This window comes from Stegodyphus dumicola, chromosome 4 (assembly GCF_044657685.1).
Source record: "Stegodyphus dumicola isolate Sdum_Otavi_A_Nest chromosome 4, ASM4465768v1".
Taxonomy (NCBI): domain Eukaryota; kingdom Metazoa; phylum Arthropoda; class Arachnida; order Araneae; family Eresidae; genus Stegodyphus; species Stegodyphus dumicola.
The window spans coordinates 69896790-69923514 of record NC_140771.1 but is presented as its reverse complement, the minus strand read 5'-3'; the positions used below and the strand labels follow the sequence as shown (position 1 = coordinate 69923514).

Here is a 26725-nt window from a genome sequence, read left to right as displayed (position 1 = left end):
CGATTTGTTATCATTTAAACCATGGTTCCTTGAACTTTTTTCAGTCATGACCCCTATTTATCACTGAGATTTTTTTCGCTACCCGCAGGACCCCAATAATATTTACAAAAATTTTGTGGGACCCATAAGTTATCAAATCCGACACATGCGTGAGTGAAACTGTCAATTTTTTCCCTTGTATTGTAACATACTATTGCAGTTTTATGTCATTAACTTTAATTTCCAATTTTAAGATATAGAACAATGTGAAAATTTTAAATAAGTAACAGACGAAATGACAGCATCACGTGCAAAGCAAGGAAAGTGAACGTTTATATTATAAAAAGAATGCGTCGAAACATTTTTTTTTTCTTTGTCTGTATTGCCTTATCTTTATCTATTTTCAGATACATTGTATAAAAATATTTGGTAATTGTAAAATTATTATAATAAGTTAAAAAAATATCAGAAATGCTAAAATATTTAGGCGTCTTCCCTGCTGCTGGTCCCACTACCCACAGTTTAAGAAACCCTGATTTAGACAATGTCAGAGAATTGCAGAGACTTAAAATTGCTCAAAGCTCAGCAGCACCTGCTATCTACCAAGCGTATCACCTTGTTGTTTCATTTAAAAATTCTATGTTCCTGAAAAAAAAAATTATTGTAGTTTCATCCATTGTTAGCAAATTACACAAATTCATATTTTAAAATTAAGCCATAAAATACTACAATTTGTTAATAAAAGCCATAGGAATACAACAAAATGAACAAATGTGAAAGTAGTGACATTGGCTTGACTGAAGGATTATTATGAACACGATTGCCTGAAGAATTATGCACGTGGTAGCCAGAGTTTGCCATATTCTGAAAATTAGGCGACTTCTGCTAAGGTAGTTATGATGACACATTAAGTACCTATATTTTATTAGGCAAGAGTGGGAAGCTGAAGATTAGTGTCTGCACTCTTAATTTATTTTTATGCTTTAGCAATTTATTTTTTGATGATTTAACAATATTTTTATATTCCAGATTATGTGCAATTAAATTGCATACTGTTGTGGAGGAACAAATTCCTTAATATTGTGATTTCACCACTATCACTGTTATTATCTCACTCTCGTGTTTCTTCAATTTTTTTCTTTCCTGTAGAAATATTGTGATTTTATCCTCTATCACTGTTATTATCTAACACTTCTGTTTCTCCTTTTTGTTTCTTGTAGAAATTTGGTTTTATCCTGATAGTCAGTGATAGTTATTTTTTGCAGTATTCCATGAGAAACATATTTAACCCTTTTTTTTAGACCAGACCTGGTTAATCATTAATTGACTAAAAGTTTTTCATAATTTATTTATTTATCTGTATGTTAGTGACTAATGAATACTTAATATATTGCACGTGCAGATTATGAGTAGAAAATATGCTAAAGTCTAATTTTAGTTTGCATTCTAACTTTTTTTTAATTAAACAAAAATTTAAAAAAAAAAAAAAAAACTTTAAAATGCATAAATTTTTAATTTGAAAGAAAACTACTGTATTTCTTCTTTGAAACCTAATTATTAATTTTCATTTACTGTATATATATATATATATATTTCCCTTTCAGCTGCCTCTGACAGAGGGATGTAGAATGCCAGTGCGGATGCGGAATCTAGATGAGACTCGTAAGTTAACAGAAAGAAACAGACCAGTTTTTCCTAGATGTTTCATTTTTATTTCTATCATTCTTCAATAATATTTTAGGTGAAAACATTTCCTGTATGTTTCCAGAATTTATTTTGATAGGGGCTAAGTTAAAAATAATAAAATTGCCAAAATGTAATGCTTTGCATTTTCTTCTGCAAGCCTTCAGCTGATCAGAAATGTTGTACGATAGATGCAAACAAACAGTTTCAGATTACTTACATATGTATTTTATGATGCATGTACATTTTTATCAAATCTGTGGAGCTATAATCAAGCTATGAGACTAACTGGGTCGGACAAAGTGTAACGCTTATCAACATCAGGCATTCACGTCTGTTCTGATCAGCAGCTCTCTTTCTCTAAGAGCAACTGTGGTGGCAGTAAGTCACACTGATTATTATTTTTACTTCGCAATTTAACTTAAGCCACTTTATATAAAATTTGCATATACTTCTGGACTGAGCTAGTACATAAAGAAAATGAGGTGTTAAAAAAGTATAAAGCTCTTAGTAAAATTTAAGTAAAAGCCTCTAATCTTTTTAAAATATGGGGACTATTATCGGTATAAATTTAAACGCTACAAGAAATTTTATAATTACTCAGGGTTGTCACGCTACCTGAAAAACATGAAAAAAGTAGGGGAATTCGAAAATTGACTAAAAATGTCAGGGAATTTAAATATTTTAGTCAAAATCTGGAAAAGTCAGGGAATTTCATACAGTGGTCACCCAAAAAGCGATTTGTATGCCATTGTTGGAAGCAGTCACTTCCTTGGTGAATTTATGTATTGCATGAGTATCGCTTGGGCAGCTCGCGTAGAGCCAATTTTGGCAGCTTTCAATCAGATTGTCTTTTAGAAAAGAAAACAAGTTTCCAGCAATTTTGGTATCCGGTAACCTCGAGAATCGAGAGATTCGCATGCGCATGTTGAGTGCATGTTGAATGAAAAATTACATTCCCATCCTCATATAAAGCAAAATCGATTTAATCCTAGTATATGGTACACAGAGGATTTGGCGACATTATGATAAGCAGTAAACCAGACATTTATGATGAGCAGTAAATGGTTTAATTTGATGTTGGCGACAGTTTACAAAATAGTGTCAAGGCCATACTGTATACTAGGATTTTACCACAAAATCTTTTAAACTTTTTTTTTTTTTTTTTTTTTTTTTTTTTTGTAATAAATGCCTTATTTGTCATTTTGCAGTAAAATAAAAACCAGTAGTCGGTCATCTAGGCTAACCATTTAATATAATTATATTTGCCAAATTATTGTTGATTATTGTATTCTTCTATTTGAGTGGCAATGCTGATTAATGCTAATGTTTGAAAAAAATTGTGGATTTCAGTTTTTAATCTTTAAGTAATTAAATTTGTTTTAATGTTATTCGTATCATTTAATGTGGCTTTGTGCTTCAAAATATATTTATTATTAGTTAATAATACTTTCAAATTTCAGGCAATTTTCTCTAGCATACTCCTGAAACTAACTAGCAGTATGATGACATATCATCACCAAATTGAGTGCACATATTTAAATACCTGAAATTATTTTAAAATATCATTAAATAGATTTCTTTCTTTCGTTTAACTGAAAAATGTTTGCAAAAGACATTTTTTTTTAATTCAGATAGGGCAGGCAGATTCTAATCACAATCTTCAGTGGGAAAAACAACTATTATAGTTATAGAATAGTAATCCTTTGGGTATAAGTCATATGTAATTTGCAAAATTTTGTCTTTTCAAGTGGTGTGGGCCATAATTAATTTACCTCCCAGCACAGCCAACTCGCACTATGCGGAAGATAGACTGGAATTTTCTTAAAACGCACCTAGAAAACTTGGAAAAATCAGGAAATTTAATTCTCCTGTTTGTGTAACAACCCTGATTAATGCTAATACTTGAAAACAATTGTGGGTTTCAGTTTTATTCTTGAATTCTTTTAATAATTAAAATAAATATTTGATTCTCTTTAAGCTCTGTCCAGACAGTGTAGTGGTTAGGAGAGCCTACTGCGGTAGAGGGGTCTGGATTTGAATTCCGAAGAAGACTTAGTTGTAACTGTCTGTCCTTTCATAGGAGGCAATTATTGGCTACCTATTAGGTGCCTCCACAGTAAAATGGCCACCGCTGTTACCCTTATGAGTGGCCAATGCTGAATAGGCAAGTGCCCTACCATTAAAAAAAAGAGAGAGAGAGAGAGACTATGTTTGATAATAATAATGTATCCTACCTGCAAATTTATTTTATTCTTACGAACTACAAAAATGAAGTTACAAAAGTGGTATTGTAAAAATGAAGTTCAGGTGTAGATAATTGCTTTACTTTATTCAATTCCTATATGCTTGATAGGTTCTTAATTTTTTCATTGATGATCCGTAAAAGACTGTAAAAGTACTTGATTTCCATGTGCAGAAGTTTGTATAAACCCTTTTCTCTTAAGTACTTGATATATTGTGTATTTTGACATGTTATTTTAATCAAATTTATTAATAAGCCTGAAAGCTTGGGTTAGATATTGGTGTCCATTTTCTTATTTATATCTGGTATTATTTGGTGTGTTAAAATAACATACCAAATAATGATAAATGGAGAAATTAAAGCAACAAGAAGTTACTGCAAATTTATGAATATTACACTGATTCTTGTTGCTTTAAATCCTCCTATAATCTGGAATAATGTTTTATAGTATACGAGTACTTTTATTTTATTTATTCTGTAGCAAAGTATTTATTCTGCAATTGGCAGTCCTTTCTGCTGTAGGAAGTAATCTGTAACATTTCTCGCATTCTGTGGTAGTCATTTATTCTGCAGTAGACCTGTCACATTTTAGTCCTTTGTGCTTTGGAACGTAATCTCTATTGGTAATTAATGAAGAATCTGTATGTATGTATGTATGTTTCTTGTGTTGTGAAAAACAGCCTTGACAGCCACCAAACTTTGAACACACACAGTTTTCCAAATAAATGCACCTTGGAGCCCAAATTTAAAATTTGGAATTTGCTTTTGATTTATATCATGTTTTCTGTAAATTCAATGAATTTTTAGTAATAAACTCAGCAATTTAAATGCACGGTGCTGCCAGTGCCCAAAATAAAACATTTTTATTTACCATGCATCAGTGTGCTATCATTTGGCAAAGTTTCAAATTTAAGCAACGACCTTGACTATTTAACCTCTTCCTTCTCAGTAGTATATATTGTTTCTCTCTATGGGCACACGGATTAGCTGATCCTTGTTTCATATTTTAATTTAATTGTTAAATAAGATGCTTTTTTGCGTTAACAAAGTAAAATGCTTTAAAACATTTTTCTTCATTCCTGGCCTTATTAGAATATAATTAAGTTATTGTCACATTTAAGAAATTGTACTATAAGCTGCAATATTCTTTATATCTCGTATAATTTCTAAACATTTAAAGTCCTTGGAATGGAATGATTGATTAAATAGCTACAATAAAAAAAACCAATAATTTTTGTTTATGTTTTAAGATCATCAAATATTTTATGAAATTATTGCTGCATGTGCATGGGTTCATAATAGATTGAATGCACAAGTCTGGTGAAAAGCTAACAAAATTTATTCCTATCACAAGAAATAAAACAAAATGCTAAGATATATCCTCACAGATATTAGTACAATATCACACAGTAGTTATATTTTAAATTACTAAAATGTTAAATAGAACACAATTCAAAAACTCAGAGAAAGCTAATCCGATCTCACCGGAAATTCACTATAGTCAACAGCAACAAATAATTAAACAAGTGAACTGAGAGGTTTTTCTCCAGCTTTTGTAGTTTTTTTATTAGTCACGAGAAGTTTCTCGTAATTTCTCGAGGTTTCTGAAAAGCAAAAGAGTAGAATTACAGTTACAGCTAACACACAATTACATTTGTACAATTTAAATGTAAATTACTAGATATCTATTTATTAAATGCGCGTGCTCGTGTATTTTTACTTTTTTGGCATAGCTTTCTCGTAAAACTCGTCACGTGCTGCATTGCACAAGGAATAAAACAATTTTAATTCCAATTCAACTAAAATAGCTAATACATAACATTATATTAGATATATCCATCGAGATTATGCTAACTGGATTCGTTAAAATCAGTCTGTATTCTTTCTTTTTTATAATAACTATTTCTAGCAGCTGGCTGCTCATTAGGTACCCAGATATGCACATAGCGCATGTTTGTTTAAATAAGCATGAATTTGTATTTTTGAAATTCAACTGTCATTTTTCGGATTAATCGCATTGAGTATATTTCGCCCCAATTGTAATGAATCATAATGAGGCTGTGGAGTTTGCCAGCTGAAGGAAAAGAAAAGGCTGTGTTTCTTCACAATTGTAGCAATTTGCCCAACAAGAGAGAATGCAAAGATTTGTCTTGAATGGTCAGTTTTCTTTTTTCTTTAGAATGGTTTTGAAATAATGCATGGAACTGTCACTAGCTTGATTAGGATTACTCTGCGTGATTGTGGTATGGAATCTTCTCACTTTTAGAAAGTTTTAGATGATTGCAGTTAACATTAGTACCTTTGAATGCTCCACATTTCCAAGAAGAAATTTCCCTGATGGCTGCCTTTTGCTTTTTATTCAACATCAATATGCAGACAACATTTCCTGTACATATACGGAGGTCACTCTGAAAATTTTGAGATGCGCACAGATAGTAAGATTTGAAAATATAAACTATTTTAGCTGAGCAAACGACTTTTTATGAGCCGATTGCAAGTAGTTTAGCGTAGAACAAATTTTAGGCAGAAGGGAAAATGGAGTTGACACAAGAACATTATTGCGCTATGATTTCCTGTGATTTTAAAGTGGGATTAAATCAAGAAGAATGCATTCGTTGTCTGCAGTTAGCATTTGGAAATGAATATCCATCTTTTGCTGCGGTATTCTGGTGGTTTACAGTATTTCATAAATGTCACAAGTCTCTTCGGAATGAAGAACACACAGGAAGGCCTTAGCCAGCAAGAATCTCTGATAATGTATCTGCCATTGAGAAATTGTTAATGATAATTGCTGCACATACCAAATGATACAGAAGGAACAGTGGATCTGCCGCCATACATAAAATTATTCATGAAGAATTGCGTATGAAGAAACTAGTTTGCCATTGGTTTCCCTATAATTTAACTGAGCGCCAAAAAGGAGACGGAGTCTCAGTAAAGAAACCATTAAATTACTTAAGGCCACCGCATTATTTCTAAAATTTTAACTAGTGATGAAATATAAATACCATTTTTTGATGCTCCGATGCATCAAGAAAGTAAATTATGAGCCTTTGAAGATAATCCCATGCCCACAATGGTAAAAAGATAACATGCCAATAAAAAAGGATATTTATGCTGTTTTCTTCAGAAATTCAGGACTAGTCAAAGGTATCAAGTTGGAAGGACAGAAGATAGTCATAGCTAACTGGTACACCATTAAGTGTCTTCCAGAAATTCTACAAGAAGTGACTGTTAGAGGACTCATGCTCCACCATGACAATCTCCTCATTCAGCAAAGTTGACAGTTGAGTTTCTTGAACAAAAACACATCAAAGATATATAATATTCACTCAATCTAGCTATGCGTGACTTTTGGCTGTTTTTTAATCTAAAAACGAACCTATGTGGACATCATTTACATTCCAAAGACGATATTGATGAGGCTATACATGCATTTTTTCATCGATTCGAAGAAATGACTTGTTTGAGGCATTTAATCTTGGGAAATTCACCTGCAGAATTCCATTGATGCTAGAGGAGACTACTTTGAACACTCCTAATATTTCATAACTTTAAAAACCTGTGTGTACAGTCAAAAGTCTTTAATTCAGACTCGTCGGGACTTCGGCGATTCCGGATTATAGATCATCAGTTTAAATCTGGTAAGACGGCATGCAGAAATTATGAAATTAAAAATATGAAACCATAACTTATGAAATAAAGAGCAATTATGATATAAAGGGTATCAAATTTTTTTAAAAAAAAAAGCTTGATATTTATTTGTTTACTTTATTAAACATTTCTTTCAATGCTTGCATGCGTAAAGCATACATTACGCATAGTCGAAGTTAGAAAATTGCAACCAGAAAACTATTTGATGTGTATTCGTAATATTTATAATGACGATGAATTTGATTTAAATCATATCAAAGACAGAGTACATCGAGATGAAATACTACATTTAGTAAGGAATTATAAGCCGAATAAAATAAAAACATCTGCCCTGAAGATAAGGATAGTGCTGACAGATCAACTTCAGTTCATTGTGCGCCGCAACATCCTCCCCCCCCCCCCTCCCGCAGAGCAGCGTGAATTTTGTAGAGTTCCTCACTTTGGAATTCTTAGTTAATGTTGGAAGTGAAGAATCTAAGAACTGATAAGCGAATAATCGCTTGAGTTCAGTGACAAGAAACAACAAGATAGATGGGTAACTAACCCTTTATTATTCCAATAAGATTTAACAAAATTCCGCCCGGTAGTGTACAAGCAAAGCCCGCACTTGGACTTGAACTTAAAAGACTAAGAATTAAACTAAAACTAAGATTAACTAAAGAAGTACAATCGAATCTATCAAGGTTCAAATCGAGTTGGCCCCTTAACTTATTTGACTACAAAGCTTAGCAAGGGCCTGAGTACGGCCGAGCGTATTAACAGTTTTGAGAGAGAGAGTGGCCAAAAAGGCAGACGCACGGAAATCAGAAACTCTGATTCTCTCTGACTCAGTAAGTAACTTCGTGGTTTAAATACCGTTCCTCTTCATTAAATATTCAGCAAGATTCAAAACTACGTTCTGGCCAGAAGTAGTATGTTGAAGTTAAGAATTTGACAGGAAAGAAACTTAAAATTTAACTGTTAATAAAATTAACATAATCCTTATATAGCTTCCGGCCAGACTTATACTCGAAAAATAAGGTCTCAAAACGACCTTGTTTAAGACTTTAAAGTCTGAAAAACTTACGTTAACTACACTCTTCAAACTTTTAAATTAACTAAATGACTTTAAAGTTTCGTTTTTTAGGGCCAACTTTACAACAATTCTAAAAGCTAGACTAAAGCTAGGAAAAATAAAATTTATAATTCATCCGTTCTGGACATATATCTTGACATACATCTTCATGAATGGACTCTTTATTCTGCTATAACTATGTCAGGTCTTGATCCTTCCATATCTGGAAGGAAATGTCATTAGTAATGCATTTTTACAAAACTTTAAATCCTAGCTTTACGATTTTAATTCATTATTTGGCCCTTATGCACTTTCATTCATCTACAGATTTATTTCACCCATGCTCTCCAGCAAATGTACTGAAATGTACTTAAGAGTCTTCTATGTTGTGTTACCGCAAACAAAACTACCGCTACACAACACCTAACTTTGTTAAATTTGACACACCAGACCTTACAAGACTCCCTACACGAAAACTCTTTCCTAACGTAGTAAGCGAAAGCTTATATTTTACTTTTAAGCGTGTTAACTGGAGAGCCTAACATTAAACACACACACACACACACATATATATATATATATATTAACATTCAATTCTTCCACAACTCCAATACACAGAGATCAAAATTTATTTTCTTTGCAATTTTAACTTTACAATATTTCAACACAAAGATTAAACATTTCTACATGAACATGAACATTTAAATATTTACACATCCCTTTTAAATTCACTTTACATCAACAGTCATAGTTGCTTAATTACAATTTACCAATATTTATACGAAATCTTAACTTTACATTAACAGATTTTAGTATTCTAATAGTCTTCCGACTAAACTTATTCACAATTTACTTCTCGCAACTTGCGAGTTCTTAACAAAAAGTATTAAACGCTAGTAGCTTCTCGCCAAATTACTAACATAAAAATCTGTGATTACGAACATTTACAACCAATCTTTCACTATCTGCGATTTAACTTTTCTAAACATCTTTAGCAACTTAAAACAAGATGATATAATTTGAACTTCAAAGAAAAATAAGCAAAGAAATTTTTACTTATCTTTTTCTGTATTCCTGCATTCTGATGTTACAGAATTGTTCAAATGTAGGGAACCTGATGACCTCCAATCTTCTTCTCAAGCTTCGATGTTCCGCTCCGTTTACTTCCGATCTTTTCCTTTTTTACCCCTTATCTAGGAATCTGGGACTCTTGCGGGCGGGTTGCGGATTCTGGAATGCCAATTTTCTTTTTTCCTCCGGTGGGGATATCCGTCCTTCAGGGTCTTTGAATCTTCTCTTGGCCCTTCTAACTTGTTGGTCTGGCATGGTTGTGTCTACAGGTCTTTTCTGGCTTTTCGGTCTCCATGCTGGTCCTCCTTGGGCCTCCCTTGTAGTTGTTGATGCTGGAAACTGTGCTTTATGTCTAGTTTCCAATCGTCGTTGAATTTTCTCCTTTCCTGGAACATTGTCAGCAGGCCTACCTCTTCTGGTCGATGGTACTTGAGTTTTTGCAGAATCCTCGGTTCTAACTCGTTGATCTGTCGGTGCTAACTTCCTCATTTTTTGTGCGCTTGTAGCGTTACTCGAATGGATTTCCCTAGTTGAAGTTTGCTGACTCTGCTTTCTTTTTTGTGTTTGGGGACTCCAGCTGTGCTCTTGAGCTGGCGGGCTTCTCTCCTCACTTCCAGGATCCTGTAATAAATCCTACAATATTTTCAAGTCAGTGCGGCTGTAATAAGGTTTTAACTGATCGATATTTGCAATCAGTTGTTGGCCATTTTCAGCCTTTAAATAAAACAAGGCTTCTCTTATTCTTTCCACCATGTACGGCCCTTCAAACCTGGGTTCAAACTTCGCAACTCTGTTTTCTGGTGCCGATGATAACTATTTCAACTTAAGAACTTTCTTTCCCACTTTATATAGGAATTCCCTTCTAGTTCTATCGTAATAGGTTTTTTGTTTTTGTCTTGCTATATCAGAGCTTTTAATTACTTCATCGATAATTTTCTGAATGTCTTTTAACTTGAATTCTTCTTGTCTCTGTTGTACAAAGAACAGCTTATCCAAAGGCGTTATGATTTTTCTTCCTAAAAATAACTCTGCGGGGGTCCTCTGCATAGTATCATGCTTTGTGGTTCTCAAGGCAAAACCTAACTCGTTGACACAGCTGTCCGAGCGGTCATGGTAATTTTTACAATATTCTTATTTACGCGTTCCGCTATATTCGACTGCGGTCTATGGTGCCATTTTTAGATGGCATATGCCAAGTCCTGTCCACAAATTTTTAAATATACTGCTAACAAACTGTTTTCCGTTATCTGATATTACTTTTAGTGGGGCCCTGTATTTTAAAATATATTTATTTATGAACGAATCTGCAACTATTTTAGCTGAAGCTCGTTTAAGAGGGACTATTTGTACCCATTTTGAAAAATGGTCAACGATTGTTAAAAGATATCTGTTTTTATTTATTTTTGTCCTAGGGTAGGGTCCGAGCAAATCTATGCCAACTATTTCGTTTGGAAAAGTGGTCTTTATGTTTTTTTAAATACCCGGTCGGGCTGTAATTAACATCGTTTATTAATTGCCACATATGGCACAACTTAATATACGCCGTAACAACTTTCTGTAACTGCGGAAAATAAACCGCTTCGCGTACCCTCTTTAGTGTTTTTCATATTTCGAAATGTCCAGCAGATGGTAGATTGTGCAACTTCTCTAAGATACTTAAACATAGATTTGCTGGGATTACTGGTTGGTATTCCTGATTTTCATTTGTTACCTTTGTATAAAATAACAATATGTCGATTATTGCGAATAGCCGTTAAATCTATATGTTCAAAGTTTTCAGGGTCTTCCAGGTATGTGTAAATATCTTTAAATTCCGGGTCCTTTTTCAATTCTTCGACTATTGTTTCACAATACTCAATAACTCTTGAGCTAAGCATAGCACACTTGATTGTGTTTCCCTCTTCATCAATTTTTATTCGGGAAAGGGCATTGGTGACTATGTTATCCTTTCCTGGAGTGTGTTTTATGATTAAGTTGAACTCTTGTAATTTTAAAGTCCACCGTATCAAGCGAGGCACGATAAATTTTTTTCTGAATACAAGCGACCCACTGGCACATGATCTGAATAGACCGTTATCAGTGAACTTCCGAAGTAGACACGAAACTTCTGAATTGCTAATAACACAGCGAGCGTTTCTCGCTCAGTAGCGGAATAGTTCCTCTGAAGAGCATTCAAGGTTTTTGGAAAAAAAAGCTATAGGTTGCCCATTTTGGGAGAGCACCGCTCCAACTGCATAATCGGATGCATCCGCTGAAATTTCTAGACCTTGCTCGCCTTCTGGGAACTTAAGGACACGAGCATTGATTAGGGCATTCTTTAGTTGCTCAAATGCGGTGTTCGCCTCAGCTTTCCAAGAAAATCTACTTTTCTTTCTTTTTAGCACTAGAAGAGGCTCAACTATTTTTGCAAAGTCCTTTATAAACATTCTATAATAGGAACATAAGCCCAAAATTGAAGACAATTTCTTAGCTGTATTTGCGGGAGAATAACTTTTAATTGACTTAATTTTTGAATCATCAGTTTCTATGCCCTTATTAGATATTTTGTACCCGAGGTATCGTAATTCCTTTGCCGCGAACTTGCATTTTCTTGCATTTATTTTGAAAACGGCCTCGTTAAGTAATGCAAAAACTTCTTCCAAATGTTTCAAATGTTCCTCTAATGTTTCGCTGGTAACTATGATATCGTCAAGATAAATAATTGTACTTTTACCTAAAACTGGCTTCAAGACTATGTCCATAGCTTTCTGAAACATAGATGGCGCTCCACTTAAACCAAAGGGCATTCTTAAAAAGGCATAGATGCCTGATTTTGTTATAAATGCGGTCTTCTGGACATCCTCCGGCTTAATGGCAATTTGGAAGTAACCCGAAGTGAGGTCTAGGGTTTTCATGAATTTAGTTGAGCGAATTTTTGTAATTATTTCGTCAATTATTGGTAGAGGATACGTGGGATATTTTGTTATACTGTTCAACTTACGATAATCAACTGCAAACCTATACGCGTCCGGATGTTCAGGCGGTAGTCCGTTCTTTTTTCTACAAAGGACCACTGAACTTGCGTACGAACTCGTGCTATGCACGATTATTTTGTTTTCTAGCATTTTTTCAATATGCCTCTCGATAATTTTTTCTTTCGTTTTATCATACCTATAGGGCTTCGACCGGACTTCAGGGGCGTTTCCAGTATCAATAGAATGGTTAACTACCTGACAAAAACCAGGTTTGTCGTTAAACAAGGAACTAAATTTCCTTACCAGTCTTTCAATATTCTTTTTCTCTTCAAGATTCAAATGTTCTAAATGCAATTCCGGCATGGAAACTTCATCTTCTTCTACCGGGTCCATGTGCACCTGAAATGTAGAATTCTGAAAATTAAGATTTGCGTTGGATGCACATAAAAAATAGATCCCCAATATAACGCACGTAAATTTTTCACGACTAAAAAATTAACTTTTAGGACCTTGTTTTTAATCTGCACATGCACTGTGGTTTTCCCCAAACATACGCACTGTTTGCCTTGGGTGGCAATTACTTTCTATCCCGTGGCTTTAAACAGTCTGTAACGACGAAAATGCTTTTTAAAAAAAATTTCTGATAGGAATGAACATTGTGCTCCTATGTCCAGGAGTGCAGTGGTTGGTACATTATTTACCAGAATCTGTACCTCCGGCATAGCTAGATTTTGTACCACCACTGTATTTAAACAAATTTCTGAGGGGTCTTATTTCCCACTCGGTGACCGTTGCCCCTTCTCGATCACCGGTTTGCGTTTAAATTCTGTTTACCTGCCGCCTCTTTTCGCTGATTTTTATATCCACCGCCCTTAGATTTATCTGCGCTCTTATTATTGAACTTTTCACTTTTTCCAGTCTGCCGATACGCCTTGTACTGAACTTGTGGTTTCTTTTGGAGAGTAAATCTTGAGTACTGGCCAAACTGACTTGCACATGCTTTCTCAGAGTTTCTTCTACTTTGGAATTTCCCTGCAAGCTGAAATAGAACTTCTAATGTTTGCGGATTACGCACTTCGAGGAAATCTTGTGCTGACGGTAGAAGACGCAGTAGAATCACTTCGATAATTTCTTAATCAGGCCTTTTCCCATATAATAGATTAAAAATATGAAATTTTCATAAAATGAACTCCGTCAAATCCTTGAAACCGCCTTGGTATTTACTATACAATTCTGATTCAAACTTCGCACGATCTTTAATGACTGGAAATGCTTTTAGTAATGCAGACTTGAAATTTTCCCAGTTATATGATTCAGATCCTGGGTCCCCCATCAAGAACTTTCCTATACTCTTCTGCCAGCTAAGGGCTTGACCTTTTAAGGCTGTAGTAGCTATGATCACCTTTTGTAGCTGATTCACAGGGTGTAAGGTGAAATGTAGGTCCAATTGCTCTACAAATGTCAGGACTGAGCCCTTGCCATCAAATGTTGCTGTTGGTTTCATAGGCGCACGCAACGTTTCCACGAGGAATCCAAACCCTTCTACTGGATTCGTGGATGTTAGTGGGACCTGAAAGGTCGGAGTGGTCAATGTAAGCTTCCCGGATTCTAACGACATGGTTCGTTAAAAAAACTTTTCGAATGTAGAGTTCCTCACTTTGGAATTCTAAGTTAATGTTGGAAGTGAAGAATCTAAGAACTGATAAGCGAATAATCGCTTGAGTTCGGTGACAAGAAACAACAAGATAGAAGGGTAACCAACCCTTTATTATTCCAATAAGATTTAACAAAACTCCGCTTGGGAGTGTACAAGCAAGACTAAGATTTAAACTAAAACTAAGATTAACTAAAGAAGTATAGCCGAAGCTATCAAGGTTCAAATCGAGTTGGCCCCTTAACTTATTTGACTACGAAGCTTAGCAAGGGCCTGAGTACGGCCGAGCGTATTAACGGTTTTGAGAGAGAGAGTGACTTAAAATGCAGACGTGCGGAAATCAGAAACTCTGATTCTCTCTGACTCAGTAAGTAACTTCGTGGTTTAAATAGCGTTCCTCCTCATTAAATATTCAGCAAGATTCCAAAACTACGTTCTGCCCGGAAGTAGTAAGTTAAATTTAAGAATTTGACAGGAAAGGAACTTTAACTTAAAATTTAACTGTTAATAAAATTAACATAATCCTTTCAAATTGATAAACAGATTTCAGAATGATTAGAGAAACAAATCACCTCTCTGTCATTTTCTTCATGCCTTTATTCATTTTTTGCAGCAATTCCACTTTTTGTTTGATGGACATCGGAACATGCTTTCGCTTTGACATCGAAACATGCTTTCGCCTTTGACAGCTCCAGAATTGGAAACTCTTTTTGACATAATTGAAAGTTCGAGCTTACTTTTTAAAAAATTGCTCTAACAGTCTGCAAAATATAATAAGCTGGATCCAGTTAAAAGATTAAGGAACAACGCAATCCGCAACATTAACTGAAATAGATAATTAGATAATTTTAGCTTAGCTTATACTGTCTGTTATACATTAAAAGCGCATGCGTAAACGCATATATGCGTTTATGCATGCGCAAAGTTTGTAGCTTTGAGGTTCGGATTATAGATCATTCTGGATTATGGATGTCCGGATTAAAGACTTTTGACTGTATTCAAAAATTTCAGAGTGATCGTCATATCTTATAGCAGCATCCTCACACATGTTGAAATCAAGTAGCAGCACCATCATATTTACACTATGCTATCTCTCAGTGGTACTTCATTGTATATGCTATATAGACATAAGTAATTTGTGATTAAATTAACTCATCATATATCTTCTACATAATATTTTCAACTGGTTAAAGTCTTAGTAGAACAATGCAAAGTTTTTTTTTTTTTTTTTTTTTTTTTTTTTTTTTTTGTGAGAAAGATTAGTTTTATTGAAAATACTGTATTTACTGGCATATTCTCCCTCTTTTTCCTCCTAATTTTACCACTTAACAATGTGGGGGGGGGAAATACATGGTGTACAACACTCTTTCTAAGGAGATGTCTTGGATGGTAAACAAAGTATGTGTGAAGACTTAATAATATTATTTAATTATGTATTTTGAATGATTTATCAATTTCAGTAATATTCTTTTTACTTACATGAAATAATTTCCTATCCATGCATATATTTTGCATTGTTACCAAAATATAAAAGTTTATGAATCACATGCTGAAAAACCTATGGAGTGGGGGTGGAATATGTGGGTAAATACAGAAATAATTTTTCTGTAAATCATATAGATTTGCACACATTGTCATTGTTCATTCCATGTGAGTTAGAGGTTTTACGTGTATGTATTTTGGATTAAAAATAAAATATGCCATTTTAGCAATATGTGTAGAGCTAGCATTAATTTTGAATTTAGTCTTACTTATAGTTATTCTAATGCATTCATGAGATTTAATACAACATAAACATTGTTTATCAATGTATTAGGTATTAACTTGGTACTTAATAGAAATATATTTCTAAAATATATAATATCTTTGAGTTTTTGTGTAGGATGTATCAGATATTTTTAGTTCCTTGTATGAAGTAAAGGATGTATTGTAATCATGAAAATTTTCACGTATCATATTTCAATGAAAATATCCATTTTGATTGCTACTGAATGCAATTTAACGACGTTTTTGCGTGATATCTGTACGTAAGGACAGAGTAAAGGACTCTTTTCCCTTAAATGGGTTGCGAAAAGGATTTAAAATGGATTCAGAGAAAATTTTTTTCATTACCCCTGTATTTACATATGTATGTATATAAGTATCTTGCATAATTCAAAAACAAGTAGCCTCAGAATGTTGAAATATTGTATATAAGACTGCTATAACATGTAGTTGTGCTCCTCCCTTTTTGACAGCAATTTCTCCTCACCAAAAAAGTATATAAATATATATATACAGTCAAAAGTCTTTAATTGGGACTTCGGCGATTCCGTATTATAGATCATCAATTTAAATCTGCTAAGATTGCATGCAGAAATTATAAAATTAAAAATATGAAACCGTAATTTATGAAATAAAGAGCAATTATGATCTAAAGGGTATCAAAATTTACAAAAAAAAAAAAAAAAAATGCTTAATATTTAACATGTAGTTGTGCTCCTCCCTTTTTGACTGCAATTGGCCTCACCAAAAAAGTATATAAATATATTATATACAGTCAAAAGTCTTTAATCGGGACTTCGGCGATTCCGGATTATAGATCATCAATTTAAATCTGGTAAGATGGCATGCAGAAATTATAAAATTAAAAATATGAAAACGTAATTTATGAAATAAAGAGCAATTATGATCTAAAGGGTATCAAAATTTACAAAAAAAAAATGCTTAATATTTATTTGTTTACTTTATTAAACATTTCTTTCAACGTGCGCATGCATAAAGCATACATTACGCATAGTCGAAATTAGAAAATTGCAACCAGAAAACTATTTGATGTGTATTCGTGATATTTATAATGACGAGGAATTTGATTTAAATCATATCAAAGATGGAGTACATCTAGATGAAATACTACATTTAGTAAGGAATTATAAGCCAAATAAAATAAAAACATCTGTCCTGAAGATAAGGATAGTGCTGACAGATCAACTTCCAGTTCATTGCGCGCTGCGACATTGATAAACAGATTTCGGAATGGTTAGAGAAACAAAGGATATGCAATAGTTGTAGAATTATTAACAATTTTAAAGATTTAATTTTAGAAGTCAAACAACAAAAATAGCGTTATATTTTCAAATTTTCACAGCACTAGTTTCGATGGTTTTACCAAGCCATTATTCTCAGCTGCCATTTGCTCTTTATATGTTATTAATACAATGCTTATTTTTGTTGTGTGACTTATAAATTAATATTTGTTCAAGGTGTTATTTTTATCTAAATTTAAAAGTTGTTTAAGTGCAGCAAAGTCTAATTTTTTTACCATACAGCCATATGTGTTTACATTTGAAATTTAGCAGAATAGTGAATTAAGTTTAGCAGTTAAGCTTAGCAGAATAGTGAATTAAGTCAGTTTCTGCACCTTCAGTGTCCTTTTGCTGAGTGGGACCAGAAGTAAATTTTCAGTTTTCTGCACCGAAAAATCTGCCTTTCTGCCCACTGACTAAATTGCTTGTTTTTATATAGAAACTGTAATTTTAATGATGTACATTTTTTAAAAAAAAATTATTTTAACTGTATTTGGTGCTTTATATTTTTCTGTATTTTTCAATTTTTAATAAAAATATTTGGAGGTTTTATGTATTTTTGCCGAACTGAATTAATTGAATGAGAACTATATCTAATGAAATTCGAGAAAATATGTTTAAATGAAATAAAAAAAAAAAAAAAAAAAAAAAAAAAAAAAAACCTGCATATAATTTAATATTCTGTACAAGGAAGTCATGCAATGTCCACATCAGATTTTTTTAAAATTTATTTTTTAACTTTTTATTTTAGGCATTTAGAAACTCAAAATTTGACTCCTTTATTTCTGAACTGTAATGAAAGCTGATATTTTCTTTTCAGTACTACTTTTACATTAATAAGCTTCTTTATAGTGCATGTATAAGTTTTTAAATTAAAAAAAAAAAAAATACCTGTTATTGCAGAACAGTGTATTGTGTAATATAAATGAACTTGTTTATGTAGAATTTGTGTTTTTGGTACTCTTTTGTTATCAGAACCAGATTCAGAAATATCTGTGTGTATGCAAGTATGTATTTTTATGTGTGTGTATACACATACACATATACACACATGCATACCTACCTTTCTTAATGCGATCCTGATAACAGAAGAGTACCATGTTTTTTCTTTCATAATATTAAGTCCATTAAATTTAATTTTCTAGTTTTATTTTCATTTAATTCATAATATGATGGTTTTACATCTGTACTTATTTTAATAAGCTAAAATTCTGAATTTTTTATTTATTTATTTTTAGTTTGATATTTTCTGTTTTGCATTTATGTGTATTGATGAAATTATTGTACCATTCTGATTTTAGTAAATCAGAATTTTTACAAAATCATTATTTTGTAAAAACAAAATAACATATGTGAGAGCAGTTAATATAGATTATCTTTAAAAGATTTTATTAAAATCAACAAGAAAATCATTCTTAAAAATATTCACATTTCAAGATTTAAAATATAGGAGCATATATTGCCAAATTTTACTCTTGTTGAATAATTTTGGATATAAGCTCTTTTAGTGCTTTTCACCTTTGTTCCCCTCACTTTTTCCCTCAAAGATTTAATTTTTGATTTCTTTTTTGAACTGAAATAGCTGCTGAAGGTGCTCCTCGGGAAATTCAGCTTGCCGAATATGGTAATTTTTTCTTTGTGTGTGTGTTAGTTTTCATATTACAGATTGATAAAACTTTGTATGCTGAAAACTTTCCTTCCTGATGTAGCATTTTAATTAACAGTTACTGCATTTTAATTTTTGTGTATATGTGTTTTGTCACATTTCCATTGTTATGTAGATATTCAGGCTTTCCATTAAAATAGTGTACTTAAAAATTTTTCATCTTTTCAATTCTTTGCTTGGAATCTTTAAATTGTGTCCATGCTTAAGCTCATCACTATTTACAACCGAGCAAAGATTTCAAAATTCTGTATTTGTAACTTAAACATGCATGTAGTTCAAGATTTCTGTACATGGTCACAACTGTCTGAGTTGAATATTATTTTTTATATTATTCTATATTATTTTTTACTTTTTGTTAAACTTCTGTAGTTATGAAAGAAAAAACTATTTGTCCCTAAATGGAATAATTAATGTATTTAGCAATTACTCTTTGAGCTTTAATTTAGAAATAGTATTATGGTAGAAATAATTGAAGTTGCTTTTATTTATTCTTGAAATACCCCAAAGGAAATACAGTGTACATATATCTGTGCTGGTGATGCTCGGGCCAAGCACAGGTGTGAGATTGTGTAAAAAATGGTATGTGGGAGAAAAACAAACATGAAGTCCGAGTATGGAGAAAGATTCTTCTTAATATAGAAATCACAGGTTTATCTAATTGTGAAGAAGTTGAGACAAAACTGAAGCTGTATGACAAAAAACTGAAAATGTAAAATTCTTTAAAAATGTCGATCTGGGAAAATACCAATGAATGGCTGGGTGAAAATTCGACTGGGCTTTCAGTGATTGAGTCTTGCAGACGATGTTTCAAACTTCCAAAAACAGAAAAGGCAGAGAGTGATACTGAAAATACAAGCAAAAAAGATATTGATGGTTACGCTAGTCCTCGAGACAGCAATGACTTTTGTTGAACTTTGTTGACCAAAGGGGATTCGGTTACTATGATACAACAGCACTTTGAAAAATTTGTAGTGAAACTCAGCAATTATTTAAATTTTCTCAAAAAACAAAGTAAAATTACTGATTTTTTTAAAGAAATAAACAGATACAAAATGCATGATAGGCAAGTTAGTTTCCTGCAGTGTACCACATAATTTAATAACTTGAGATTAATCTAAAAAGGGACATAAAAATTTTATCTGACTATTTCTACCTACATCCTATTTCTTACTTGACTCCTTGAATTCTCCAGGAAAGCCTTGCCGTTGTACTAAGGAAAGCAATTTCCTCTCACTTGACAAAACCTCCTGTACTGTCAGAGGACATAGTTGTTTTTTCTTGGATCTATAATTTCTTATAAATCTTAAAACATAAACAAAAACATTAATTTAGCATAACAATTAGTGACACTAAAAACATAATCCAAAAGAGAATTATTAACAGTTACTGTCAAATTTACATTAGAAATAAGTTTCCGTTCATGCACATTCTTATTTGATTTTTCCAAGTTGTTAATATTTTCCTAATCAACATTTCTGAGCTCAGACCATGAGAAATTAGGGCAGCAGGATTGTCTGCAGTTCTGACATGTTACCAGGAGAAATCCTTAGTTAGCTCTTGGATACAAGATACTCTATTTGACACAAATACTTCTAGAAGATGAGGAGATATAGGAATTCAGGCTAGCACTATTGTTGAATCTGTGTAAAGAATAATGTCAGTTTGGAAAGGAACATACGTCTGTTTCGTACAACTCCAGACGAGGAATGGTTATTACTTTGATAGTTGATACTTGCAATTTGCTGCTAAGCAAAGTTGCTTTAACTTCGCCAGTTTCAGATTTGATTTTAAAATTCTTTTTAATTAACAATGCTTCCATAATTTAAAGCTAATTAATAATACAGAATGTATAGCAAAACGGAGGTAAGTGAACAAAGTCACTTACTCCGTTTGAGGTAATCCAGATGAAAACTGCAATTTTCAATTCCAGTCTAGTTGTTTCTAAATATCTTGACAAATGCTAAATAACATGTCACACTTTTTGTCAATTTAATACCACTTCAGATTTTAGCTATTTAAGCAGTGAAAAAGGATTATCATTTCTCATTTGTTTAAACACTGTGTAGAAAACATTTTTCTTTGGGAAATTTCTTTCCACTTGCAGTGCTGCAGGATGACTTCCTCAAAATAAAAACTTTGTCACATGAGCATTTTGTCACTAGAGTGAAACATTACTTCTTTGCTGAATTCTTGTATTTACTGAAAATCATCAGAAAACTGCCTACTATTGCATACATATTTGAGAAAAAGTTGAACATTTTCTATGGAAGTTGCATAGATATAAGATGATACAGCCACAGCTGCAGTCAGTCATTAACATGTACAGTTGGCAAATGGCGCATCATGAAATTTTTTGGATTGCAAGCAAAATATAATTGCAGATTATCTCATTTGATGTTTATCATAAATAACTTCCTTTTGTGAAATTATCTTTCTGTTTTAAATTGCTTACACCATTATTGAATTGTGTTATAATGTAGAAGATGGTTTTAAATTTGTATTAGAAAACCTGCTGAATAGAAATAATTCATCCATACTTTGCAGACTGCAGTATATAAATTACTTAACTGTTTTGGTGTTGTCTTTTATCAGGACAACAGAGGAGGAGAAAGAGCATATGAATGAATGTAGAATATACGGCATATGAATGTAGAAACCTTTTGCAGCCGCTGTTGATTTATTGTCAAATACATGTTTATGTGTGGATGTTCAAAGCCATATTGGCTGTATGAAATGTTATGATCATTTTGATAGGCAATACTCGTATAAATTTCATTTCAAGTAGAAAGTATCTTTGTTGTTTTATATTTATAGTACTCTGGAACATTGCTTTTTGCCTCGTAAATGCTGCAAAACATAATTTTTTTTTTTTTTTTTAATTAGTTCCTCTTGCCTTTAAAATAAATCCATATCTTTCTTTTACAGGAATTAGTATTAAGTGGCATATTAAATGAATATTTAGCTTTAAACAAGTTTCTAGATATGGTCTTTAAAATGTCTGTCATTTCTGAAAGTTTTGATGAATGTCAGTTAATTTATGGCCATGCGTTTTGAGAAATGAAATAAAATTATGGAAAAAACTTTTACTAGTTTAGATATTAAATTGTGATTACTTGTTTGCTGAGTGCAAAGCTCTTAAACAATTCATAGCGCTCATGGATTTTTACTTTCGTATAAGAAATGATTCATATATTTGGTATGCAAAAGCAGTTGTGAAGTTGGATTAGTATTGGTGCTTTGAGCTTTAGTATGGACATAAATTTTGAATAGTCTACTACATTCCTTTTCACTTTTGAGCTGTAAACTGAAAAATTTATGCTAAAAACCTCTTTGTTTCTCATTAACAATTCTAATTTGAATTCATCTAATATATCCAGTAATTAAGTTGAAATCAGTCTGTTATTGATGTAAAATCTTCTGCTTCTTTAAAAAAAATATTTTTTAAATTTTTTTAATGATTTTTATAGTAGGAATAATTTTAGCACAATTTCTAAATCTGATAATGTAATTATTATGACTTCAAATGAAAGATGTGAATGACTGTTAATAAATAAGCCTGTAAAAGGTAATTCATTGTTAAAATCATTGAAAATAAGACTAAAACTGATATACATTGCTGTTATTTTATTATTTTTATGCATGTTTTTTTAATTAATAATACATGATAAATGAAAATCTTTTTAAATAAATATTGTTAATGGTGATGTTAACAAGAATTGAAAATGTCAGTTGTTCGAGACTAGAATTGAATCGCACAAATGTTCATGGAATTCACTCACAAAATTTGGAATGGACTGTATCATCTTTTATTTTACTTCTGTTAACAGACATTACACACACATGTATAAGAACTTACATATTCTTACTTGGACACTCATGCCATCCACACCTAAACATACATATCACCAACCCGAGCTACCAGCACACACTGGTAGCTCTGGCTTAACATAGTGTTGGGTTGGGCATTTATTATGCAGTTAACATGACCAAAATCAGCGAGTTTTAAATCACCATCCATGTAGTCCAAAGCATATATCACAAAAATTTATATTGATATACATGAATAAAATCAATAAACATAATTAAACACAACTTGAAATGTACAAAATATGAATTCAAATGCAATGCATATATATATATTTTTTTTTTTTAACTTTGCAAATATATGTTGAACTTATGTAACATCTACTGGTAGTACAGCTAATTTAGTTATTGGCCTTTTTAAAAGACCTGACTTGGTTTTTACAATACAGACTGTAACCTTTTTATCCTTGCCATAAATTTGTTCTGTTTTTCCCGGTAACCAAGTTGAAATGGACATATCTTAATTTACTAAAACTATAGTGCCTGTTTTAACTTTACCCATAGAAAAATACCACTTAAATAGTTGCTGTAAATGACTGATGTAATCATTTTGCCACCCTTTTCACAAATATTGGGTTAATTTAGTAGTGCGCTGCCAGCATTGTAAAGAGTTATCAGAAAAATCAGTAAGATCAGGCTCTGTTATAAATGTTAAAGGTTGCCTGACTAAAAAGGTGTGCGGGTGTAAGTGCTTCCCAAATCATTGATGTCATTCGACAGAGGGGATATTGGATGTGAATATAAAATTCCTTCAATCTGGTTCAAAATTATAAGAAACTCCTCAAATGTAAAAATCAACCTCCCAACTGCACATTTAAGATAAAACTTAAATGCCTTAACAGTTGCCTCCCAGATACCTCCAAAATGAGGAGCTCTAGGAGGGATAAACTTCCAATGAATCCTTTCAGATGTCAAATATTTGGTTAAGAATTCATCAGGGTATTTTACCAAATTGTATAGTCACTTCAATTCATTGCTAGCCTCAACAAAATTTCGAGCATTGTCTCTAAATATGGATGCATATTTCCCTTTTCTAGAAATAAATCGTTTTAAGGCTGCAGTAAATGATTCTGTCGACAAATTTGAAACGATCTCTAGGTGAACCGCACGAGTCAAGAGGCAAACAAAAATTGCAACATAAATCTTATGCACTATGCCCTTCCTCTGACTTGTATATTTTATACCAAAATTGCCACAAAAGTCACCACTAGTGTGCTTAAATGGAAAGGATGGATTTAATCTCTCTAATGGTAAATTACCCATCTTCTGATTCAGCAATACTGTTTTTACCTTGGCACACGTTACACATTCTCTTATGATCTTTCTAGCAAGATTACGTCCACTTATCGGGCCAAAAATTTTGTCTAACACTCTGCAAGAGTGATTGTGCCCCAGTATGGAAGTTTCGAATATGATAGTCTAACATAATTAAATGGGTCAATTTATGTTTTTTTGGCAAGGCAGCTGGGTGCTTTGTGTTAATAGGCAAGTTAGTTTCCTGCAGTGTACCACATAATTTAATAACTTGAGATTAATCTAAAAAGGGACATAAAAATTTTATCTGACTATTTCTACCTACATCCTATTTCTTACTTGACTCCTTGAATTCTTCAGGAAAGCCTTGCCGTTGTACTAAGGAAAGCAATTTCCTCTCACTTGACAAAACCTCCTGTACTGTCAGAGGACATAGTTGTTTTTTCTTGGATCTATAATTTCTTATAAATCTTTAAACAAAAACATTAATTTAGCATAACAATTAGTGACACTAAAAACATAATCCAAAAGAGAATTATTAACAGTTACTGTCAAATTTACATTAGAAATAAGTTTCCGTTCATGCACATTCTTATTTGATTTTTCCAAGTTGTTAATATTTTCCTAATCAACATTTCTGAGCTCAGACCATGAGAAATTAGGGCAGCAGGATTGTCTGCAGTTCTGACATGTTACCAGGAGAAATCCTTAGTTAGCTCTTGGATACAAGATACTCTATTTGACACAAATACTTCTAGAAGATGAGGAGATATAGGAATTCAGGCTAGCACTATTGTTGAATCTGTGTAAAGAATAATGTCAGTTTGGAAAGGAACATACGTCTGTTTTGTACAACTCCAGACGAGGAATGGTTATTACTTTGATAGTTGATACTTGCAATTTGCTGCTAAGCAAAGTTGCTTTAACTTCGCCAGTTTCAGATTTGATTTTAAAATTCTTTTTAATTAACAATGCTTCCATAATTTAAAGCTAATTAATAATACAGAACGTATAGCAAAACGGAGGTAAGTGAACAAAGTCACTTACTCCGTTTGAGGTAATCCAGATGAAAACTGCAATTTTCAATTCCAGTCTAGTTGTTTCTAAATATCTTGACAAATGCTAAATAACATGTCACACTTTTTGTCAATTTAATACCACTTCAGATTTTAGCTATTTAAGCAGCACTTTATCCACAGGCACTAAATTTTCCACCTGGTCGCTAGGACCACAAATGTTTGGGAATAGAATTGAATCACACAAATATTCATGAAATTCACAGTGGACTATAAATTTTTGATTACATCTGCTAACAGACATTACACACATATATATATGAGAACTTATGTATTCTTACTCGGATGTACACTCATGCCATTGAGTGGTCCGATGCTTGGTAGGTGTTCAAACGGACTCATGCCATTGACACCTTAATGTACATATCATCAACCCAAGCTACCAGCACATACTCAATTAATGGCTGCTAGCTTTCCATGTTGTTTGTTTTCTACTCATGGCTGCCAGATCACTCTAGTTAAACAATACTTCCCTTAGATCTTGGCGTCATTTCACTTCTGCCTTAACAGTCAACTTAAAAAAAAAAAAAAAAAAAAAATTATTATTATTATTTATTTATTTATTTTAAAATTTGTATCATTTGATTCCAAAAATTCTTTAAGATAGCTCTGATTATCTCTTGTTGAAAGCTTTGACTGAGAGTTATGTTTTATGAAATAAATTACTACTTGGTAATAAGATTTATTTGTTTTAATGTTTGATATTCAGGGAATTTGGAATAATTCTAAGCACTTAGAGAACTCGTGTACAAAATTATCTTGTAAACCGATAACATTGTGATAGTGCAATCTTTAAGCCAAAAAATCCTAATATAAATTAGTAATAAATAATATGAAACCTTGGAGTTTCTTTTCTTTAAATATCTGCGATAAAATTTAGAGCTGAATTTGCTGTTACTTTGGTGGTAGTTAAATTCTGAGTATTAAATTTATTACACTATTTATGGTTTCCTTGTGTTAAATAGCTTTGTTATCAGTTAAGTCATTTAGAACCTTAAGACTTCCATTTTTAATTATTTGACGGTACTTTCCTTTTCAGTTAATTAAATTTTACAGACATCATTCATGAAGTTTAGAATGAATTTTAGTTCTGAAAATGAAAATTCAATTTCTGAAATTCTGAAAATTCAATTTTAGTTCTTAAATGTTTTTCAGAATTTGTTTACTGCTAGTTAATTTAGATAACGTATTAGTTTTTTGGAATTTTACAATTGATACTTTGTATTTTTTTATATATCATCTTAAATTTAAGTGCACATTTTATATGCAGTTATGGTTTTCATTCATACAGTTAAACTAGCAACGTTAATAACTTTCTTTTAAATTTAAAACATTATATGCTGTTTCATAACTGAAGTGGTTATGTTAAGTGCAATTTCAAAGTGCTTGAGTTTATTGTAATATTTTGAGTATTATTGAGCATGTAAGATAACTATAAAATTTTGTACATATGAATTATTAGTAATTTATAAATCTTTTTTATACTATTATTTTCAGATCAAAGTG

General features: G+C 32.2%; 1 protein-coding gene across 2 annotated transcripts in view; it reads left to right on the top strand.

Moving 5' to 3' along the window:
• The window catches only part of Tip60 (Histone acetyltransferase Tip60), a 118534-nt gene that overhangs the window by 7315 nt on the left and 84494 nt on the right, over window positions 1-26725 (top strand). Inside the window, exons 2-3 of one of the 2 annotated variants that reach the window (XM_085815051.1) lie at window positions 1584-1641; window positions 18942-18983. In XM_085815051.1, coding sequence (XP_085671177.1) covers window positions 1584-1641; window positions 18942-18983 — 100 coding nt within the window. The remainder of the gene's footprint in view (window positions 1-1583; window positions 1642-18941; window positions 18984-26725) is intronic. The other variant, XM_085815052.1, reaches the window with a different exon arrangement.